The following is a 21,165-nucleotide window of genomic DNA, read 5'->3' as shown; positions in this document are numbered from 1 at the left end:
AGAGCAACTGTGAGACGTCATCTTGGTTCTAAAATGAATGCAGGGGACTGCTGTTGTCGTTTCTTCCTCTACAACATTATGCCTGTAACAAATGCTGCCTTTTCTCTTTCAGGCATCTTCTCAGGCAGAGATGCAACCTGTCGGCCAAACACTGGCTAGTGAGAAAAAAAACCTTCAAGAAGTCCTTGCAAGAGCCATTCAACACTGAAGTCAAGGGGGAAACCTTCAATATACTAGCTTTAAAATGCCTTTCTCCTCCCTGAATGGAGGGCTGAGTTACTATTTTTATTTACAATGAATCCTTCCAAACTAAGGTTTTCCTTTTGGTGCTTCTCCACAAAGAGCGTGTAGCTTTGCAATTTTTGATAAAATAAGACGTGTTGCCTTCCCCTCTATCCCATTAAAAAAGAGCAGATAAAGCTCAAACTATTCCACCTGGTAGGGTCATTTACCAAGGGCTGGTAGGAGATTCCGAATACTCAATATTCTCAGGCATGCAAGAGGACCTTAGAGACTGAAAAAAGTGAATTGTTGGCCAGAAACCTTGGGTCTTTTCATAAAAGGAAATTTGGGCTTGTCAATCCCTCTTTGAAGATATAGGTAGAAAGAAGAGATTTTTAACCCTTTGTCTGCAAAAGAAAAAGGGTTAAATGAAGCATCTATACAGATGACTTTGGGAGATTATGACACCTTTTGCCATCTTCAGGGCTTACGTCTTTACTTTCTTGGCTAACCAGTTTCTTAGAAGAAAATGTGTCAGGGACTTGGGGATCTACAGTCATGCTTTAGCATGGCTATGGAGCTAATTATCAAGCTTAAAGGGTAACTTTGGGAGGACTCCTCCCTTCACTCCTAGTCTCCCTTGGAAGAGCAGTCCAGGCTCAGGGAAGGGAATGGATAGGATGACACAGTAAGTACAGAAACTGAAGCTGTCAATAGTGAAGGAAAAAGGGGAATTCTTTGTTGCTTTGGCATTGACACATAAGTACTTTGATTAAAAAAAAAAAAAAACTATGGATCAACCATTCAAAGCATCAATTCTATAGCTTTTTGCAGCAAGATGATCAGTTATTGCTGGTAACTGCAGATTCTACAGAAAAGCACTTTTAAAGTTCTGTTGGGCCATGAATGAACCTGGAAGGAGGAAAGCACAGTAACAATGGAAACTAAAGTCCTATTATTAATGTGACTTTTCTGCTTCAGAATTTCTGAGACTTTATAGTCACTGGAAAATAGCCATTAAATTCTTTAAAGATTAGCTCTTCAACAGTAGCTACACATAAAATGCAGTATTTCAAGTGCCTGATGCTGCTGTGGTATGCTCTATCATAATGCTTAAGGGCATGATCAAAATTAAAATGGCTTATGAGTTTGCCATATTAATCATCTTAGTTCCATACACACTGAGACTTTAAAAGGGAAAAACCACTCTAGCAAATAATTGTCAATTATAAACCTGTATGTAAAACATTCTTGAAAACCTAGAGTTGGTTAAAAAGGTAGAGATGTCTGACGGCCTCTTCTTAAATTGATATATTTTACCTTCTCTTAGATGTATATTTATAAGTAGGAACATGTCCTTCCACTGAGTATGTTACTGAATAGCCCTTAGGAAATTAAACCCATTTATTTACTAATATTTGACAGGCATAGAAGTGTATTAATTAGCATAAAAGTTGGAGATGAAAACCCTATAGAAACAAACTGGCCAATATTATACTAATTGATTGCAGAATGTGGCATTCTATTCCCATTCAACTAATAATCAGCTTCAACTGACAGGAATTTGCACAGAATGTTACACAATACCCTGTTTCCCAAGAAAGTACTACCTTACCTAGAGATGATCTGAGATATTTTTGTTCATCCTCTGAATAAGGTGAGACTAAAGGGTGCTAACTCCCTGGACCTGGCTGTGAATGCTACTGAAGAGTATCAACACAACTGTTAATTATACCGCCGTGCTTTAAGACTTACCTTAAAACTCAAGCTGAAGGCTGGGCACGGTGGCTCATGCCTGTAATCCCAGCACTTTGGGAGGCTGAGGCGGGTGGATCACAAGGTCAGGAGATCGAGACCATCCTGGCTAACACGGTGAAACCCCATCTCTACTAAAAATACAAAAAGAAATTAGCCAGGCGTGGTGATGGGCACCTGTAGTCCCAGCTACTTGGGAGGCTGAGGCATGAGAATGGCATGAACCCGGGAGGCGGAGCTTGCAGTGAGCTGAGATGGCACCACTGCACTCCAGCCTGGGCAACAGAGTGAGACTCTTGTCTCAAAAAAAAAAAATCAAGCTGAAATTGTTTCAGCCTAGTAAGATGCTGCCAGCAGCATTTCTATGAGCAAACATGGCCAAATTAGAGTCAAGTAGCTGAGCTTGCTAACTGCACTGTGATGCCACACTGGAATAACTTAGTAGTCCCTTAAAATTAATGGAAGTTAAATCCACAGGGAAGTGATGATACTCAAAGCTGGATCAGCAGTTTCAAGATCTGGGTTCTTGGAGATCCATAGGTAAGCTCAGCAAATGGAAGACGACATCAACACAGGGCTCTTTTGAAGCTTAGGTGGGAATGGAACACAAAGAAGGTTTGAGGTAAGATATGCTGGAAAGGCAAGATATAGGCTAAGGGAAATTCAATCCAAGGTCGAAGAACAGGAAATTACTGCTCAGACCACAATGACTATCATTCTGAAAGGATTTCACAGAGTGTGCAGCTGCTTAGATTTAAGAACACTCTTCTTCACTATGTAAACTAATCTATGGCAGCACCTTATATTTAGAACAAGTGGTAATTCCCTTTACTAAGTGAACAGATTATTAAAACCCGTAGTAGCTTTGAACCGTTTGTACTTGAAAATGGGGGTATAAAGGGGTATATATTTTTTCCAGAACCACATTTATTGGCGTATACATAGAAGCAAATCTTAAGGCATGCTGAAATTTGTTGTAAATCCCAATCTTTACTGCCATGGGGAAAAGAATGCTGGAATTTTCCAAACTTAAGTCTGTAAATATGCTCATCTTAAGTTCATGTAATGTTTCCGCTAACTCACCAAGAATAAGCTGACAATTTAAACAACTTTTACTGTGTAAAAATGAAGTGCACGGCATGGCATCACAGTATCTTGACATTTGTTTTGTGTCATTTAGCTACTTTAGAAAATAGTTTCTGAGCTCTTTCCCCCTTTATACTGTATTAAGGCAAAAACAAAACTTTTGAAGCATTAAAGATCTTCACCAAAATAACTATTGGTAACTTCAGGAATTTGTCAGTTGCCTTATGTGAGGATGAATAGATCCACCAAGCACGCCTATAATACAAAGTAAACTATGATTTTTATTGTGAAATTTTCATAGATGGAAAATTGAATATTCTGTCCATTTCATTTTACAATTATCTTACCACTTATTTTTGTACCATGTATTTCAATTGCCTGTTTAGTGAAAAATAAAAATTTAAAAAACCTATTCATTTTTGGCTTGTGTTTAGCTTAAATTTTATCATTAAATTAAGGAGCCCACAACAAAATGTGTTGCCAGCAGCCATATCCCAAGGCCCTGCGTGAAGAATGTTTTGGCTGCTATTTCAACCTAAGGAAACAACGTTTGACCTCAGTCACCTTAAAATGCCAGTGTGGGCAGAAGATTTTTTATTCCTCACAATTAAAAAACAAACAAAACCCCCTAGGATCTTGAAGGTCCTATTTCAGAAAATCTTCATATATGCAAAATGTCACCAAAATAAATACATTTGCCTCAATTATCATTACCACCCAGTATTCATGTTTTAATTTTTAGGGATATAATTTCTAAAATTAGAGCAATCAAATTTCCTGCTTCCTATCTTAATGCTTAAACCCTCCTCCAACACCAAGTTAAGCAACTGTGGAGGATAAAATAGTTGAATCTGACTGAAAGCATGGAAGAAAAACATTAGCACACATTAGTCTGATCATTTGCCAATTAGGAAAGGTGCTGCTTTCTACCTCTACCACAGATGCATTTATGAAATGTTGATCAATGAAGCTATTTCAAATGGTTTTAGAGAAGGATCAGAGATAACGGGCTAGAAAGCATACAATTCTAAACTTGTTTTACATATAGTTTGAGCTCCCTGAACCACTGAAGTTGGTTAAATCCCTACACAGCACAGAAGCCCCTCTAGGTCATGTTATTAGGCATATTATCTAGAAAGCAAATACTGGATGCTGCTCTAAGATAGGTCTAGAATACCTTAGTTTGCATTGTGCACACACAAATGGCTGTGTTGAATATAATGCAAGGCTCTATTTCCCTTTAACCATAAGAATCAAAACAATACTTATCACCATACAGTTTGATATTACTTCCAATAAGTACAATATTTATTAAACATATCTTCAGTTGTTTTGTTACATAGTGTGCAACAAATTACAATATTCTGCAGCCACAAATTATATGCAGAGTATGAAGAAACTATTAATCAGATAGTGTAATCTTTCCATTTATAACTCTACAAGGAAGAACTAGCAAATCAGATCTTACATATAACATCTCACTAAACTTTATGCATGGAAAGTGACAGACACTGCTTGTGCTGTTTGATACAAAATGGCTGAACTTCATCTTCAGAAGACTAAACCTGACATCTAAACATGCCAATATAAACATCAAAACAAAATATATTCTAACCAACCACGGGAAACAGTCTGGTATCAGGAAAGCAACAAGGATTACACACATTATTTTATAAACCAGCACACAAAGGTTTAAAACAGTTCTGAAAATGAAGTTAGCTGTCTTGAGTCAAGGGAATAAAAAAAAAGTCAGTATTGACCATTTACAATCTCTGACCTTTGTGGAGACGGTAAGAATCTGTTGTAGTGCAGCTACATACAGTACAATTCAGGCAATTTTGTTTTTTCACTTGGGTTCAGATTGCAAATTCATTGCTGTGAGAAAAGGATGGAGGCAAATTTTAGCAGCAACCTCCACCTGACTGCTTGACTGGAGTGCTCTGAATTTTAACATTGGACTTCTCAGCACCACCAGCTGTTGCTCCGGGACCCATTCGCTTTTTAATCTCAGCTGCCATCGTCATGAAAGACTGTTCTACATTCGTTGCATTCTTAGCACTGGTTTCCAAAAACGGAATTCCAAGGGAATCAGCAAATTCCTAAGAGAATAATGAGGCACAATTAACACTGAAAAATCTTTTTCACTAATTCTTAGTGCATTTCTACCATCCATAATGGAGCTTGAGGAACTAAGTTCATTGGATCCAAACAGATGCTACACAAATTGTCACTGTCACAGTATTCTAGTGCACATATTTTTAAAAGGCTGTGGCCTTACTGTTACTGCAGAACCCATACATAATTCAACACCTTCAAATTCAGTATGAAAATTAAACTTTAAACATACCTTCGCTGTTGTGTAGTCTACTACTTTCTTTGTGGTCAGATCACATTTGTTCCCTACCAACAATTTGTTGACATTTTCACTGGCATAACGATCTATTTCCTGCAGCCACTGTTTAACATTATTGAAGGACTCCTAAAAAGACATTTGAAAGACTGATAATATAGTTCGATAATATAGTTCTGGAATAAACAGAAACATCGTTCCTGACCTAACAGACAAATAACAAAGAGCTAGTGAGACAACTCTAGCTACAAAATAACCACTAAGGAGTGAAGAGATTTTTTTTTTTTGAGACAGGGTCTTGCTCTGTCACCTAGGCCGGAGTGCAGTGGCACAATCACAGCTCACTGCACCCTCGACCTCCCAAGCTCAAGCCATCCTCCCGCCTCCGCCTCCGGGATAGCTGGGACTACAGGCACATGCCACCACACCTGTCTTTTTTTTTTTTTTTGGATTTTTTGTATAGATGGAGTTTCACTATGTTGCCCAGGCTGGTCTCGAACTCCTGAGCTCAATCGGCCCACCTTGGCCTCAAAAAGTGCTGAGTTTACAGGTGTCAGCCACTGCAGCTGGCCGTAAACAGATATATTAAAATGACTATAAATATCTAAACAATGACAAACTAGAATTTACAGGCTTAACGATGAAAATACCTTATTTGAAAGGGAAGTATAGCTTAATATTAAACTGCAACGCAGGCAAACCCAACTGCTTTGGAATATGCAATTTAAATGTACTACAAAACCTGGTTTTGAAATTTGATTAAATTTTTTTTTTTTTTTTTTTTTTTGAGACAAAGTCTTGTTCTGTCATCCAGGCTGGAGTGCAATGGCGCGATCTCGGCTCACTGCAACCTCTGCCCGCTGGGTTCAAGCGATTCTCCTGTCTCAGCCTCCCAAGTGGCTAGGATTACAGGCACGGGCCCCCACGCCTGGCTAATTTTTGTATTTTTAGTAGAGATGGGGTTTTGCCATGTTGGCGAGGCTAGTCTCTAACTCCTGACCTCAGGTGATCCGCCCACCTCGGCCTCCCAAAGTTCTGGGATTACAGGCGTGAGCCACTGCGCCCGGCCTGAAATTTGGTAAAATTTTGGTTTATGAATAAGATGACCTACTGTTACTACTAGAGATGTCAAAAGATGTTATTAAATATACTCATTTTCTTTTCCACAGTCATATTTAGAGGACGAAAGTTTTCATTTAAAAATATTTCACGGTAATACTAGAGATTTTTTAAACTAGCATCATTTTTTTCTCCTGCAGATATCACCCACCCAGCACTTCTAATGGCACTGAATCTAAATGCTTACATGTAAGTTATCTCCTAATTAGCTATGATTTCTCATTAGAGGTGAGATTTAACATGTGCCAAAAGAAAAATAAATTCCAATTTTGAACGTTTATCTTTTGTCCTTTTCTTTGATAGAAAGGACACTGAAATCTAAGTTTCTGATATAAAAAAATAGTAACAAAAAAAGTTATGGCCCCTGGATCACATGCTTCACACTGTCCCACATTGTTCCCTCCATCGCTCTGCCTTCTCTCACAGCTAATCTTCAGATACTCATTCTCATACTAAGATCCTCCTACAGCTTATCCTATTCAAATCCTTTATTTCTGAACCACATCCTCCATAGGCAGAGACCCCCGAATCCCACTTTTGGCAATTCTGATGGACAAGTTCTAATTACCAGGCCATATTCCTGTTAATACTTAACACCAAGAACACAGTATAAGCCAAGCAACTCACGATTCCCTACAAACTCTTGCCTATATGTTAGAGTCTTGGCTATTTGATCAAAGTTATTTAGTTGACAATAAATACAACCAGAATCCGTTGAAAGCAAACGTAAAACTAATTACTAATGTTCTATTTATTACAGGAAAACAAATGTCTTTTAAGTGATTCACATTTATATTTGAGAGTGGACAAAGTTTTCTGCCATAAAATTAATACTGATGGCTTATATATGAAGTAGTAAATGAATCTGACATTAATCAAATAATGGCTTCCTACTTGGTCACTGTAACACAATCTCCTCTTGGAACTTACCTGATCTGTCACATCATACACAACTATGATGCCATGGGCTCCTCTGTAATAACTGGAGGTGATTGTTCGAAATCTTTCCTGGCCTGCTGTGTCCCACTATTACAAAACAATCAAGAAATCCAAACAATTCCATTAAAATAAAGTTGGGGAAAAGTGTAGGAGGGAGGGGAAATAGTTTAGTTTTCATAACTGTGGAGATTATCAGGATGTGATATAGAAACATTAGTCCTCAACTCATACCACTAAATTGCATGGTAATAAGCACCTGAAAGTCCAGAAAAGAAGTAGTACCTACAATTGAGCTTACGATAATAATACTAAAATTACAAGCTGTTGAGAGCAGGAACTATGTCATACTTTTCACATTCCCTACCGCCTTTAACACCGTGTTTAGGAATGCCACTGGCCGAAAGCCCTTGAACACAGAACTCTTCCATGTAAGACAAACTCACTTGCTAGCACATTCTACCATGATTAAAAGCACTGGAGGGACCTAATTCAAATAACTACCAGTCAAGACAGAACTTTAATCATCCCAAGCAGGTGTCTTTTTTTTCCCCCCTCAAGCAGCATCTGATTCTGTCATCCAGGCTGAGTACAGTGGCATGATCATGGCTCGCTGCAGCCTCAACCTCCCACCTCAAGCAATCCTTCCACCTGAGCCTCCTGAGTAGCTGGGACTACAGGCACGTGCCACCACACCCGGCTAATTTTTTCTTTTTTGTAGAGACGGAGTCTCGCTACATTGCCCAGGCTGGTCTCAAATTCCTGGACTCAAGCAATTATCCTAACTCATTCTCCCAAAGTGCTGGCATTACTGGCATGAGCCACCATGCCTGGCTAGGTGTTGTCTTCATCCTAGAGAAAAAAATGTAAGGAAGATGACTCCAAATACTTTCATAAAACGTATTTTAAGAACAATTTACTGCACTTCAACCATTTACGCTCAAACTCCAAAAACAAATGCTAACATTATTGCATTATAGTTCTGGGTTTTAAAAAACTGTTGGGACTGGGCACGGTGGCTCACGCCTGTAATCCCAGCACTTTGTGGGGCCGAGACGGGCAGATTACGAGCTCAGGAGTTCGAGACCAGCCTGACCAACATGGTGAAACCCCGTCTCTACCAAAAATCCAAAAATTAGCCAAGTATGCTGGCGTGCACCTGTGGTCCCGGCTACTCGAGAGGCTGAGGCAGGAGAATCGCTTGAGCCCAGGAGGCAGAGGTTGCAGTGAGCTGAGATCACACCACTGCACTCTGGGCAAGAGAGCCAGATCCTGTCTCAAAAAAAGAGAAAAAAAAAAAAGAGGCTCAAAGTCTTTCAGTGTATCCTTGGAGGAAGCATGAACTCGAGAATCAAGCTACCCTGACTTCAAAACATCAAATCCAGGTTCCTGGTTATTTAATATTAGGGAGAGTCACCTAACAGTTTCTTCATCTGTAAATGCTAGATAGCATTCACCTTGTACAACAGCTAAAGGGGTTTAAATGAACTAATGTTTGTAAAATGTGCCTGACTATAGAAGCTGCTCAATAAAGCAAGTTTCCTTTTCTTCCTTGCTCACCAACCTCTTTCACAAAGATAGAAGGAAAAATTGTTTTTTGACTAAAAGTCAACAAGAAGTTACAGCTGATTAAAGTAAGCAATGGCACCCAAAAAGTAAAATTTCCTTTTTTTCCAAAATGGAGGTATTGCTATGTTGCCCAGGCAGATCTTGAACTCCTGGGCTCAAGTGTTCCTCCTGCCTCAGCCTCCAAGTAACTGGGACTACAGGCACTGATATGGTTTGGCTCTGTGTCCCCACCCAAATCTCATCTCAAGTTGTAATCACTGAGGGAAGTGATTGGATTATGGAGAAGTGATTGGATTATGACGACGGTTTCCCCCATTCGAGTGATAGTGAATGAATTCTCACAAGATCTGATGGTCTCATAAGGGGCTCTTCCCCCTTCACTTCCTTCACACTCTCTCGCCTCCTGCCATGTAAGACGTGCCTGCTTCCCTTTCTGCCACAGTAAGTTTCCTGAGGCCTCCTCAGCCATGCAGAACTATGAGTCAATTAAACCTTTTTTTTAATAAATCACCCAGTTTTGGTCAGTTCCTTGTGGCAGTGTGAGAACAGAATAATACATGCACCATGCCTGGCAGAAAGAGTAAAATTTCTGATGTTTCCTTGCTACTCTGAAAACTTTCCTGACACTAAATCCTAACAGTACTAACAATACTTTCCTTCATATGTAATTCTCATTACTCCTCATAATCAGAGTAACTTTTTCCCATGTTTGTCTCTCCCATTGTCTGCCTCCTAATGGGCTATGTTTTATTCATCTCTGTAACCTCCAAGTGCCTGGTGTAATGTAGACATTTTCATAAAGCCTCATGAATGAACAATCACAGAAAGAGGCCTTCCATGGTGTACAACTGGACTCAGTACCTGCCCTATCTTGCTGAATGTTTTATAATCTAACAAAACTCAGATCTAAGACCGAGATGTCACACCTGAACAGGAAAAGCTGAAAGGAAAGGATAATTAAAATATAAATCAACAGAATCAAGATTTTGAAAAGACCTAGAAAACTTGAAGGATTACTGAAGCCAAGCAAGAGGAAATGATAGGATTAAAAGTAAAATCTTGTGTTTAGATTTTTTTTTTTTTTCAGACGGAGTCTCTCGCTCTGTCACCAGGCTGGAGTGCAATGGCGCAATCTTGGCTCACTGCAATCTCCGCCTCCCGGGTTCAAGTGATTCCCCTGCCTCAGCCTCCCAAGTAGCTGGGATTACAGGCACGAACCACCATGCCCAGCTAATTTTTTTGTATTTTTAGTAGAGATGGGCTTCACCATGCTGGCCAGGCTGGTCACGAACTCCTGACCTTGTGATCTGCGTGCCTCTGCCTCCCAAAGTGCTGGGATTACAGGCGTGAGCCACCGTGCCCGGCCTGTGTTTTAGATTTTTAAAACACCAGTCACAGAAGTGTAAAGTGAGACCCTCTTCTTTTTTTTTTTTTTGAAACAAGGTCTCGCTCTGTTGCCCAGGCTAGAATGCAAATGGCACAATCTTGGCTCACTGCAACCTTCATCTCCGGGCTCAAGCAATCCTCCCACCTCAGCCTCCTGAGTACCTTGAACTACAGGGACACACCACCATGCCTGGCTGAATTTTGTGTTTTTGGTAGAGACAGGGTTTCGCCATGTTGCCCATACTGGTCTTGAACTCCTGAACTCAAGAGATCTGCCTGCCTCAGCCTCCCAAAGTACTGGGATTACAGGGGTGAACAACTGCACCTGGCCAAGGCGCCTATTTTAATTAAAAACAAGCAAAATTTAGCCAGGCGCGGTGGCTCACGACTGTAATCCCAGCACTTTGGGAGGCCAAGGCAGGCGGATCACCTGAGGTCGGGAGTTCGAGACCAGCCTGACCAACATGGAGAAACCCCATCTCTACTAAAAATACAAAATTAGCCCGGCGTGGTGGCACATGCCTGTAATCCCTGCTACTAGGGAGGCTGAGGCAGAAGAATCGCTTGAACCTGGGAGGCGGAGGTTGCAGTGAGCCGAGATCACGCCATTGCACTCCAGTCTGGGCAACAAGAGCGAAACTCCGTCTCAAAAAAAAAAAAGAAAAAAGAAAAAACAAGCAAATCAAAAACCTTAAGACCCAAACTAGAAATAATATGGCTACTGAAACAACAAATGGTTGTCTTTGATTAATAATAAGAAAGGGCCATGAGCCCTTGAAGTTCAAAAGAGAAATTCATTCAGGCTCCAAATCAAGACAGGATTTACCTCATGTGTTATATCTCATACTTGATTTAAGAAATCAAATTTAATAAAAGGCATTTATAAAATGTAAGAATAACCCAAATTGCACAAGGTTCTGAAAATATCATTACAGGAAAGAATGAGGACTTCAGAGGTAGAAGAAAGGTTGTGATAAGATCAATCTGAAGGGCAGGCTTGCCAATAAAAGAGGAATTAATCTGATTCAGGCAGCTCTACAAGGCGGAGGAATAAGAAGAGACAGAAGTAAAAGAAACAGGCTTCAGCTCAATATAAAGAATTAACATGTCTCTAAAAGAATCATGCAGTGAGCTGACCACTGCACTCTAGCGAGGGAGACAAAGTGAAATTTTTGTCTCAGAAAAAAGAAAAAAAGAAGAATCACTAGGAATAAATAAAAAAAATAATTGGCAACTAGAGGTTTTGTGGGGTTTTTTTGTTTTTTTGTTTTTCTGTATGTTTTGCAAAGATGAGGTTTCACCATGTTGCTCAGGCTGGTCTTAGACCTCCTGAGCTCAGGTAATCTGCCCACCTTGGCCTCCCAAAGTGCTAGGACTATAAGCGTGAATCACGACGCCCGGACAGCCACTGCGCCCAGCCTTATTTTGTTTTTGAGATAGGGTCTCTCACTCTGTCCCCAAAGCTGGGGTGCAATGGTGCAATCTTGCCTCACTGCAGCCTTGAAGTCCTGGGCTCAAACATTCCTACCACCTCAGTCTCCTGGGGAGCTAGGACTACAGGCATGGACCACCACACCTGGTTACTTTTTTTTTTTTTTTTTGGTAGAGATAGAGTCTCTATGTTGACCAGGCTGGTCACAGGAGCTATGTTGACTCCTGGCCTCAAGTGACTCTCTGACCTCGGCCTCCCAAAGTGCTGGGATTACAGGCATGAGGCAACATGCCTAGCTGAAGTTATGTGTAAAATGGAACTAGCTATTTCGAAAAAATGGTAAGCTTCTTAAAAATGTTCAAAAACCCAGGCGTGGTGGCTCACGCCTGTAATCCCAGCACTTTGGGAGGCCAAGACGGGTGGATCACTTGAGGTAAGGAGTTTGAGACCAGCCTGGCCAACATGGGGAAATCCCATCTCTACGAAAAATACAAAAATTATCGGAAGGCTGGGCGCAGTGGCTCATGCCTGTAATCCCAGCACTTTGGGAAGCCGAGTCGGGCAGATCACGAGGTCAGGAGTTCGAGACCAGCCTAACCAACATGGTGAAACTCTGTCTCTACTAAAAATACAAAAAATTAGCAGGGTGTGGTGGCGCACGCCTGTAATCCCAGCTACTCAGGAGGCTGAGGCAAGAGAACTGCTTGAACCTGGGAGGCGGAGGTTGCAGCGAGCCGAGATTGCACCACTGCACTCCAGCCTGGGCGACAAAGCAAGGCTCCATCTCAAAAAAAAAAAAAAATTGTCCGGGCATGGTGGTACACACATGTAATCCCAGCTATTAGGGAGGCTGAGGCAGGAGAATCACTTGAACCCAGGAGGCGGAGGTTGCAGTGAGCTCAAATCACGCCACTGCACTCCAGCCTGGGAGACAGAGCAATACTGTATCTCAAAAAATAAAAAAACAAACAAACAAAATGTTCAAAATGAGGCCTTCAGGCATGGAAAAGAAATTCCTATTAAAGATGAAAGACAGACAAAGATGAAAGACAGTGTCCTATAAGATCCCTTCCAGCCACAGGAAAGTAACAAAATATGAATGTTTCACACACAAATACACACCCAAATCTTATGAACACCAATGATCACACATAATACAATTATTCCATACCAGTGCTTTAAAGTACAGTTTTGGGTAGATCTTTATGTACTCTTTATGGTGCCAAATAAAAGGTTGAGACTGTACTTATATCGTGGGAAAAAATATGGAGCGTAATTTGTTCACTGATTGAAAGTATTTCAAGCTATTTCTGAAAACTAAATCCTTGCAAGTCCTAATTTGACACATCAAGTGTGTTTACTTATATCAATATCCACAGCCACCTATCTTTTGTTAACGTACCTTCTTTTCCTCATCAGAATCATGTAAGAAAAGGGAGCAACTTAACCTATCAAACACCCATTTATCTGGGCATGTCATATCATAAGTAGTATCTATATGCTGCCCAAAAGTTTACAAAGGGCTTTCACACGTATTGTCACATACACAAAGCTATTACAGTTGGTTCTCACAACTACCTTATAAATTAGTAAATCAGGTGTCATCACACACATTTTAGAAAGGAAACTGGGTCTCAGGGTTACTTCGGCCTTTTCCCCAGAGACACAAACCCATGATTCTCTAACAGGTAAATACTAGAACCAAGACAACAAATCTAAGTCTTCTGACTCCTAATGCAGGACTCCTTCCAATTCCATGTGTCATCAGTTCCATGAAAAGGGGCAGTCACTGGTTTCCTGTGTTTATAGCCTACTTCTTGCTAATAGCCTACTCTGAAAAATACTGAGAGATTTATTTTTTAAAAGACCACAGATATGCCCACACTGACAGGACTCAGACCCATACTGAAGAGGCACAACTGAACTATTATAATTGCCTATATTTAATTGGGGGCTGGGGGTGTAAAGATGGATAAGGGGGATAGGATGGCACAGAGACACAAAATATTGAAGACAGAGCTTCGGTCACTTGGTTCTACCAGTAACTGTAGGCAAGTCATTAAATCTTTCAGCATTCGTTTTTTTGAGCAGTAAAATGAACATGTTACAAAAACGAAGTTCCTTTTTCCAACAAAATTCTGTGTTTCTACAGAGTTGGTGCACACTATCTAATAAAAATACTTAGAACTACATAAGTACTTCTCTTCAACTGAGCCACATATGAAGAATCTCTTCCTAGGGTTCCTTTAATGTTCCATGCACTTAGCACAGTAAAAGACAAACAAAAATGGTCTATAACATTTGCACTGTAGGACAAGGTAAACTTGAACTTAGATTTCCACTGATAAAAGAAAAAGATGAGGACCAAGTTTGACTTAAAACATGAGTTTCTCTGCTTCATGAACAGAAAATTCAATGAGGCTTAAGTAATCTTGAAAACATTATTTTTAATCTAAGTAATTCTTATTCTACCATTCTATCTTAAGTACATGAATCTTAAGACATTTTACATTCAATTTTGTTAGCATAGTAAATATATACAAAATAACAATACATTACAAATTTACCAAAATAAATTTCAAAAAAATTACTAGCCAAGTCACTTACTATTTGAAGCTTGATTGTTTTCCCGTCTAACTCTATAGTTCTTATTTTGAAATCCACACCAATTGTGCTGATGTAGCTTTCTGTATATGTATCATCCTGAAGGGGGAAATAATTAACAATTAAATGTATTGTTCAGTGGAGCAGATGCAAGTCTAAGTGGAAAAAAAAAAAACTGTTGTTCAAGAGTAAATAAAAAAAATGTTTACTTTTATCTACAGTCCAAATTTATGAATGAAATGTATAAAGTATAACATGCTGACAACAGCCACTCCATCAACTTTCAGTACTTACTTCATATTCTGATTACAAAGCACTACTTAACTGTAGTTTCTTTCCTTAAGATCTCTACAATAGCCATTCTTTATTTTTTCCAAACATCATCTCTTGCCAAATTCTTTACATACATCATATAGAAAAATATTTTATATTTTCAATGATTATGAATAATTTTTCTAATCACTAAACAGCAAAACTCTTGCGACCCACCCACCCAATTTATTCACCACAAAACAACAATAATTTCACTCCGCTTTTTCTTAGAAGTCAATCTTGCTTCCTAATTATGATTTTTTTTTTAGATATAATGCACATAACATAAAAGTCACCCTTTTGAAGTGGACAATTCAGTGGTCCTTATACATTCACAAGGTTGCAAACTACAACCACGAATTCCAGGACATTTTCTTCACTCCAGAAAGAACCCGTCTTCACTCCCTGGCAACCACTAATCTACTTTCTCTTTAGATTTGCCAATTTTGGACATTTCGTATAAATGGAATCATAAAATATGTGGCCCTCTGTGTCTGTCTTCCTTCATTTAGCAGAATGTTTTCAAGGTTCATCCATGTTGTACCATGTAACAGTACTTCTTTTTTTTTTTTTTTTTTTTTTGAGGCAGGGTGTTGCTCTGTTGCCCATGCTGGAGTGCAGTGTCATGATCTCAGCTCACTGCAACCTCTGTCTCCCGGGGTCCAAGCAATCCTCATGACTCAGCCACCTGAGTAGTAGGGACTACAGGCGTGCATCACCATGCCTGCCTAATTTTTGTATGTTTAGTAGAGACAGGGTTTCGTGATGATGGTCAGGCTGGTCTCAAACTCCTGACCTCTAGTGATCCCCCTGCCTAGGCCTCTCAAAGTGCTGGGATTACAGGTGTGAGCCACCATGCCTGGCCCATTTTATTGGCTGAATAATATTACATGTACAAATATACAACATTTTATCCATTCATAAATTGATTTGGGTTGTTTCCACTTTTTGACTATTATGAATAATGCTGCCATGAACATTTGTGTACAAGTTTTCCTGTGAATATATGTTACCTGTCAATTTTTTAACCTAATGTTAAACTTTTAAAATTATAACTGCTTCTCGCAAGTACCTTCCATGAAATTTTATTCAGAATGGAATAAAAATATTTCTCGTGAAAAGATATATGAATGAACAGACCAGGCTATCATCATATGAACCACAAAGCACCACCTAAGAAGTACTCTGTCAACAAAGATGGACCTTAATCGAATCAGGTCTAATGAGAACGGCACTGCCAAACAGAACTTTCTGTGACAATGGAAAGGTTCTATAAGCTGTGCTAGCCAATATGGTAGCCATTAGCCCTATGCAGCTTGTGAAACAAGAAACTAAGTTTTTGATTTTTTCAATTATTTTTCCCCTTAAAGGGACAGGGTCTTGATGTCTCCCAAGCTAGAGTACAATCATAGCTTACTGAAGCCTTGAACTCCTGCACTCAAGCAATCCTCCCACCTTGGCCTCCCAAAGTGCTGGGATTACAGGTGTGAGCCACCAAACTTTTTCAATTTTTATTAATTTAAATTTAAATAGCTACATAGAGCTAGTAGCTACTCTAAGGATAGTGCAGTTCTAGGTCTTCTAATTACAGAAAGAGGGACAAACAAATAAGCATAAGGACATCACAAGGAAGCAAAATGACAAATCTAGAATATTGGACAATCTACAGGACAAGTGCTCCAGTTTCTGCAAAAAGTCAATGACATAAAAAATATATAAATAAAAAAGGTATAAAACTCTAGATTAAAAGACTAAGCAAGAAAACAACCAAATGGAAAATGTATTTTGCAGGTTGATAATGGCAGTGTCATTTTATAAGAAAATGTTTTTAGAAATATGGGCCGGGCATGACGGCTCACACCTGTAATACCAGCACTTTGGGAGGCCAAGGTGAGTGGATCACAAGGTCAGGAGTTCGAGATCAGCCTGGCCAAGATGGTGAAACCTCATCTCTATTAAAAATACAAAAAATTAGCTGGACGTGGTGGCGGGCGCCTGTAATCCCAGCTACCCGGGAGGCTGAGGAAGGAGAATCACTTGAACCCGGGAGGTGGAGGTTGCAGTGAGCCGAGATTGTGCCACTGCACTCCAGCCCAGGCGACAAGGCATGTCTCTGTCTCAAAAAAAAAAAAAAAAAAAAAGTTATGTTGTAATTGAGTGCCTAATAAGTATCAGGTACTATAGAAGTATATAGAGGCCAGGCGCAGTGGCTCACATATGTAATCCCAGCACTTTGGGAGGCCAAGGTGGGAGGCTCACTTTAGATCAGGAGTTCAAGACCAGCCTGGCCAACATGGTGAAACCCTGTCTCTACTAAAAATACAAAAAATTAGTGGGTGTGATGGCACACGCCTGTAAACCTAGCTAGTCAGGATACCAAGATGGAGAATCGCTTGAACCCATGAGGTGGAGGCTGCAGTGAGCCGAGATTGCACGACTGCACTCCAGCCTGGGCGACAGAGCGAGACTCCATCTCAAACCAAAAAAAAAAAAAAAAAAAAAATGCAGAGAACAAAATGAATGCAATAAATATTCATGTAGCACATCTATCCCCCAGGTACTTGGATAGAAATACTGAATTCTTGGCCAGGTACAGTGGCTCACGCCTGTAATCCCAGCACTTTGGGGAGCAGAGGTGCACATATCACTTGAGCTCAGGAGTTAGAGACCAGCCTGACCAACATGGTGAAACCCCATCTCTACTAAAAATACAAAAATTAGCCAGGCACAGTAGTACATGCCTGTAATACCAGCTACTCGGGAGGCTGAGGCATGAGAATCACTTGAACCCGGGAGGTGGGAGTTACAGTGAGCTGAGATCATGCCACTGTACTCCAGCCTGGATGACAGAGCTAGACTCCATCTCAAAAAAAAAAAGAAAAAGAAAGAAATGCTGAATTCTTGTAAATCTCTAAATGACCTTTACTCCCATGCCTGAGCCGTTACTATTCCTTCTGCCCAAAAGCCTCAGTTATCTCTCTCTGCATAACCCTACTTACTCCCCAGCCCCAAGGTCATGTGGCATTTATTCATCCTTCAGTTTTGAGCTCAGGCAATACTCAGTGTCCAAACAATTTCTTCAACTCCTCAGCCAATAGATTCTTCCCTCTGTGCCCCCAGAGCTTATTGCACATTTCTTTATTATAGTCCTCACGATTGTCTCTATTAATATTTTGAGGGTATGGGGATCAGCATTTTAAAAATACTTTCCTGGTATTATTGGAAAACCTTTGACTTCAAGCAATGGACATCCCAGAGAGGGTTTTCCTTGAGGCACAAACACCTGAGGCTACAGCTAGATTCTTCCCACCTACCGAGAGTTGCTTAAGAATTATGCTTAATTTTAATATTTGCCAATTTAATAAAAATTAAATGACACCTAAGTTTAACTTAAAGGCCTTTAATTACAAATAAAGTTGAGCCTTTTTTTTTCCATATTTATTGGCAATTTGTATTACTTCCTTTTTTTTTTTTTTTTTTTTTTTTGAGATGGAGTTTCGCTCTTGTTGCCCAGGCTGGAGTGCAATGGTGCGATCTCGGCTCACCACAACCTCCGCTTCCTGGGTTCAAGCAATTCTCCTGCCTCAGCCTCCCAAGTAGCTGGGATTACAGGCATGCGCCACCACATCCGGCTAATTTTGTATTTTTAGCAGAGACAGGGTTTCTCCATGTTGGTCAGGCTGGTCTCGAACTCCTGACCTCAGATGATCCGCCAGCCTCAGCCTCTAAATGCTGGGATTACAGGCGTGACCCACCACACCCAGCCAGCAATTTGTATTACTTCTTTTTTCAACTGACTGCTCATGTATTTGCCACTATTTCCATTAGGAGAAATATTCTTTTCTTGTTGATGTGCAAATGTGCTTTATATGTTGAGAATACCAATCCTCATATATATATATTTGCTATTGCCATTAGTTTTCTAACATTTTTGTGCCTGTGATAAATTAATTTTAATAGTCAAATTTAGCAGTGATTTCTTGCTTTTTTCTTATTTTAAAAAATACCTTCACACACCAAGATTAAAGAGCCACCTATGTTTTATTCTAGTACTTCATGGTTTTATTTTTAACTGTTATATAAAAAGAATTATACACTATTTAATATTTTTTAAATAACCTTCATTAATATCGGCACTCATCAGAAAAGTCATATGTATTTAGGATACTGTCAAGTGGTAAACTGTAAGTTTTTTCAAATTCTAATTTTCCATGGTAAACTTAAATTTTATTTCAGCCAACAAATGCTTGCAGCTACTTCCCTTGAAATGACTATCACAGTTCATCTGAGAAAATCTGTCAAATAGCCAATTTCTGTTCTAATCTGTCTGTTAGCTGTTCTTTCAAGTTAAAAAAAAAAAAAAAAAAGTCCAGGTGCAGTAGTTCACGCCTGTAATCCCAGCACTTTGGGAGGCTGAGACAAGCAGATCACGAAGTCAGGAGTTCGAGACCAGCCTGGCCAACATGGTGAAACCCCATCTCTACTAAAAATACAAAAACTAGCTGGGCTTGGTGGCAGGTGCCTATAATCCCAGCTACTTGGGAGGCTAAGGCAGAAGAATTGCTTGAACCCGAGAAGCGGAGGTTGCAGTGAGCCGAGATTGTGCCACTGCACTCCAGCCTGGGCAACAAAGCAATATTCCATCTCAAAAAAAAAAAAAGAAATGGTGTTCCACAGAAAAAAATAAAGCAGTTAGCTCAGCTTACAACTCAAAAAACTACAAATGCTTTTCTTTTCTCCAAAATAACCAACACACTAGCCAGTATGCAGTAAAAAGTGCTTTCTCCAGCACTTTGGGAGGCTGAGGCACATGCATCGCTTGAGCTCAGAAGTTTGAGACCAGCCTGTGCAATACAGTGAGACCTTGTCACTACAAAAAAATACAAAAATTAGCCAGGCATGATGGCGCATCCACTTGGGAGGTCCCAGCCACTTGGGAGGCTGAAGTGGGAAAACAGCTTGAGCCTGGGAGCCAGACGCCACTGCACTCTAGCCTTGGCAACAGAGCCAGAATCTGTCTCAAAAAAACAAAAACAAAAACAAAAAAACATTGTTTTATGTGAACTTCCCATTTCTTCACAAATATTTTTAAAGGAATACTCATGGATCAACATTTTTCAAAAATTAATCATTTTAACTGTTTTGTCAAGGACAATCTTCAATAAAAATGGCAGGGCTTGTTTTTGTTCCTGTGAGGGCACAGAGGTAAAGAATGCCATCACCATAAGTACAATTTGGAGCTTAGCGCTGCCTTGATGTGTACCAAGCCAGCAGCAATTTTACCCACATGCTTTTGTACCAGAGCCAATGTCATCACTGAAAAACGCAAACATCTTTTATATTAGTATTATTACCGAGTAAATATTTCCTTACAAATACTAACATCTTAGTATTATTAGGATATTTTGACCTCATGGGCTACCTGAGAGGGTCTTGGTAACCCCCAGGAGTCTTTGGTCCATGCTCTGAGAAACAATGATCTCTAGAAGGGAAACATGCTAATTTATTTTTTTCTTTTTTTTCTTTTTTTTTTGAGACAGTCTTGCTCTGTTGCCAGGCTGGAGTGCAGTGGCGCCATCTCAGCTCACTGCAACCTCCGCCTCCTGGGTTCAAGCGATTCTCCTGCCTCAGCCTCCCGAGTAGCTGGGACTACAGGCGTGTGGCACCACACCCAGCTAATTTTTTGTATTTTTAGTAGAGACGGGGTTTCACCGTGTTAGCCAGGATGGTCTCGATCTCTTGACCTTGTGATCTGCCCGTCTCGGCCTCCCAAAGTGCTGGGATTACAGGCGTGAGCCACCGCACCTGGCCAGGAAACATGCTAAATTTAAAGGTAGTTGATAAAGACTATGAAGGACACTGTGGATTCTGTTAAGTCAAAAGTCCTTTATCTGTCAGCTTCAGCATTTAGAACTATGCCATTGGCCAACGAAGTTTGTCCAAGACCCTACTTTTTCTTTTATTAACTTTTTTTTTCAGAGACAGAGTCGTGCTATGTTGCCCAGGTTGGTCTCAAAACTCCTAGACTCAAGTGATCCTTCCACCCTCAGCACCCTGAGTAGCTGAGACTGCAGGCATGATCCACTGCGTCACTTGGCTCTGCTTTTTCTTTTTATTCTACTAAAGTTTAACTTAAAGATTTATTTTCATCAAGTCGCTTTCAACACAGGCCACCAACTACCCCTTTAACTTGCTGCCTATATTGGAACTGCTGTTTGACTCTGACCAAAAGTATTAGACATTCTGACTTTATAACCATACTTCACTGAATTTCTTTTAAGAGCAACAATATTTTTCTATTTAACAGTCCAAGATACCACTGGGGATGTATATTTGGCGTCTTTAAATATATAAATTCTGGAAGAATTAACTTATTCTGAATAAAACTGTTTAA

General features: G+C 40.0%; 2 protein-coding genes across 8 annotated transcripts in view; one reads left to right on the top strand and one right to left on the bottom strand.

Moving 5' to 3' along the window:
* CEP68 (centrosomal protein 68) overlaps positions 1-3,475 on the top strand; it is a 30,655-nt gene extending 27,180 nt beyond the window's left edge. For 2 of the 4 annotated variants that reach the window (XR_010149421.1, XR_010149420.1), the window contains exon 8: positions 113-429. The gene's annotated coding sequence lies outside the window, so the exon portion shown is untranslated. Of the gene's footprint in view, positions 1-112 lie in introns of all 4 variants that reach the window. The other 2 variants (XM_016948637.4, XM_016948638.4) reach the window with 1 other exon arrangement.
* An 867-nt stretch (positions 3,476-4,342) lies between these two features.
* Positions 4,343-21,165, bottom strand: part of RAB1A (RAB1A, member RAS oncogene family) — a 42,102-nt gene continuing 25,279 nt past the window's right edge. For 2 of the 4 annotated variants that reach the window (XM_530454.9, XM_016948640.3), the window contains exons 3-6: positions 14,463-14,558; positions 7,463-7,558; positions 5,411-5,542; positions 4,343-5,162 (exon numbers count right to left, since the gene is read on the bottom strand). In XM_530454.9, coding sequence (XP_530454.3) covers positions 4,965-5,162; positions 5,411-5,542; positions 7,463-7,558; positions 14,463-14,558 — 522 coding nt within the window. In that variant the 3' untranslated portion in view covers positions 4,343-4,964. The remainder of the gene's footprint in view (positions 5,163-5,410; positions 5,543-7,462; positions 7,559-14,462; positions 14,559-21,165) is intronic. The other 2 variants (XM_063789767.1, XM_016948642.3) reach the window with 2 other exon arrangements.

The sequence above is a fragment of the Pan troglodytes genome, chromosome 12 (assembly GCF_028858775.2).
Source record: "Pan troglodytes isolate AG18354 chromosome 12, NHGRI_mPanTro3-v2.0_pri, whole genome shotgun sequence".
Classification (NCBI taxonomy): Eukaryota; Metazoa; Chordata; class Mammalia; order Primates; family Hominidae; genus Pan; species Pan troglodytes.
Note: the sequence above shows the minus strand (reverse complement) of the source record. Positions and strands in the feature narration are given on the sequence as shown.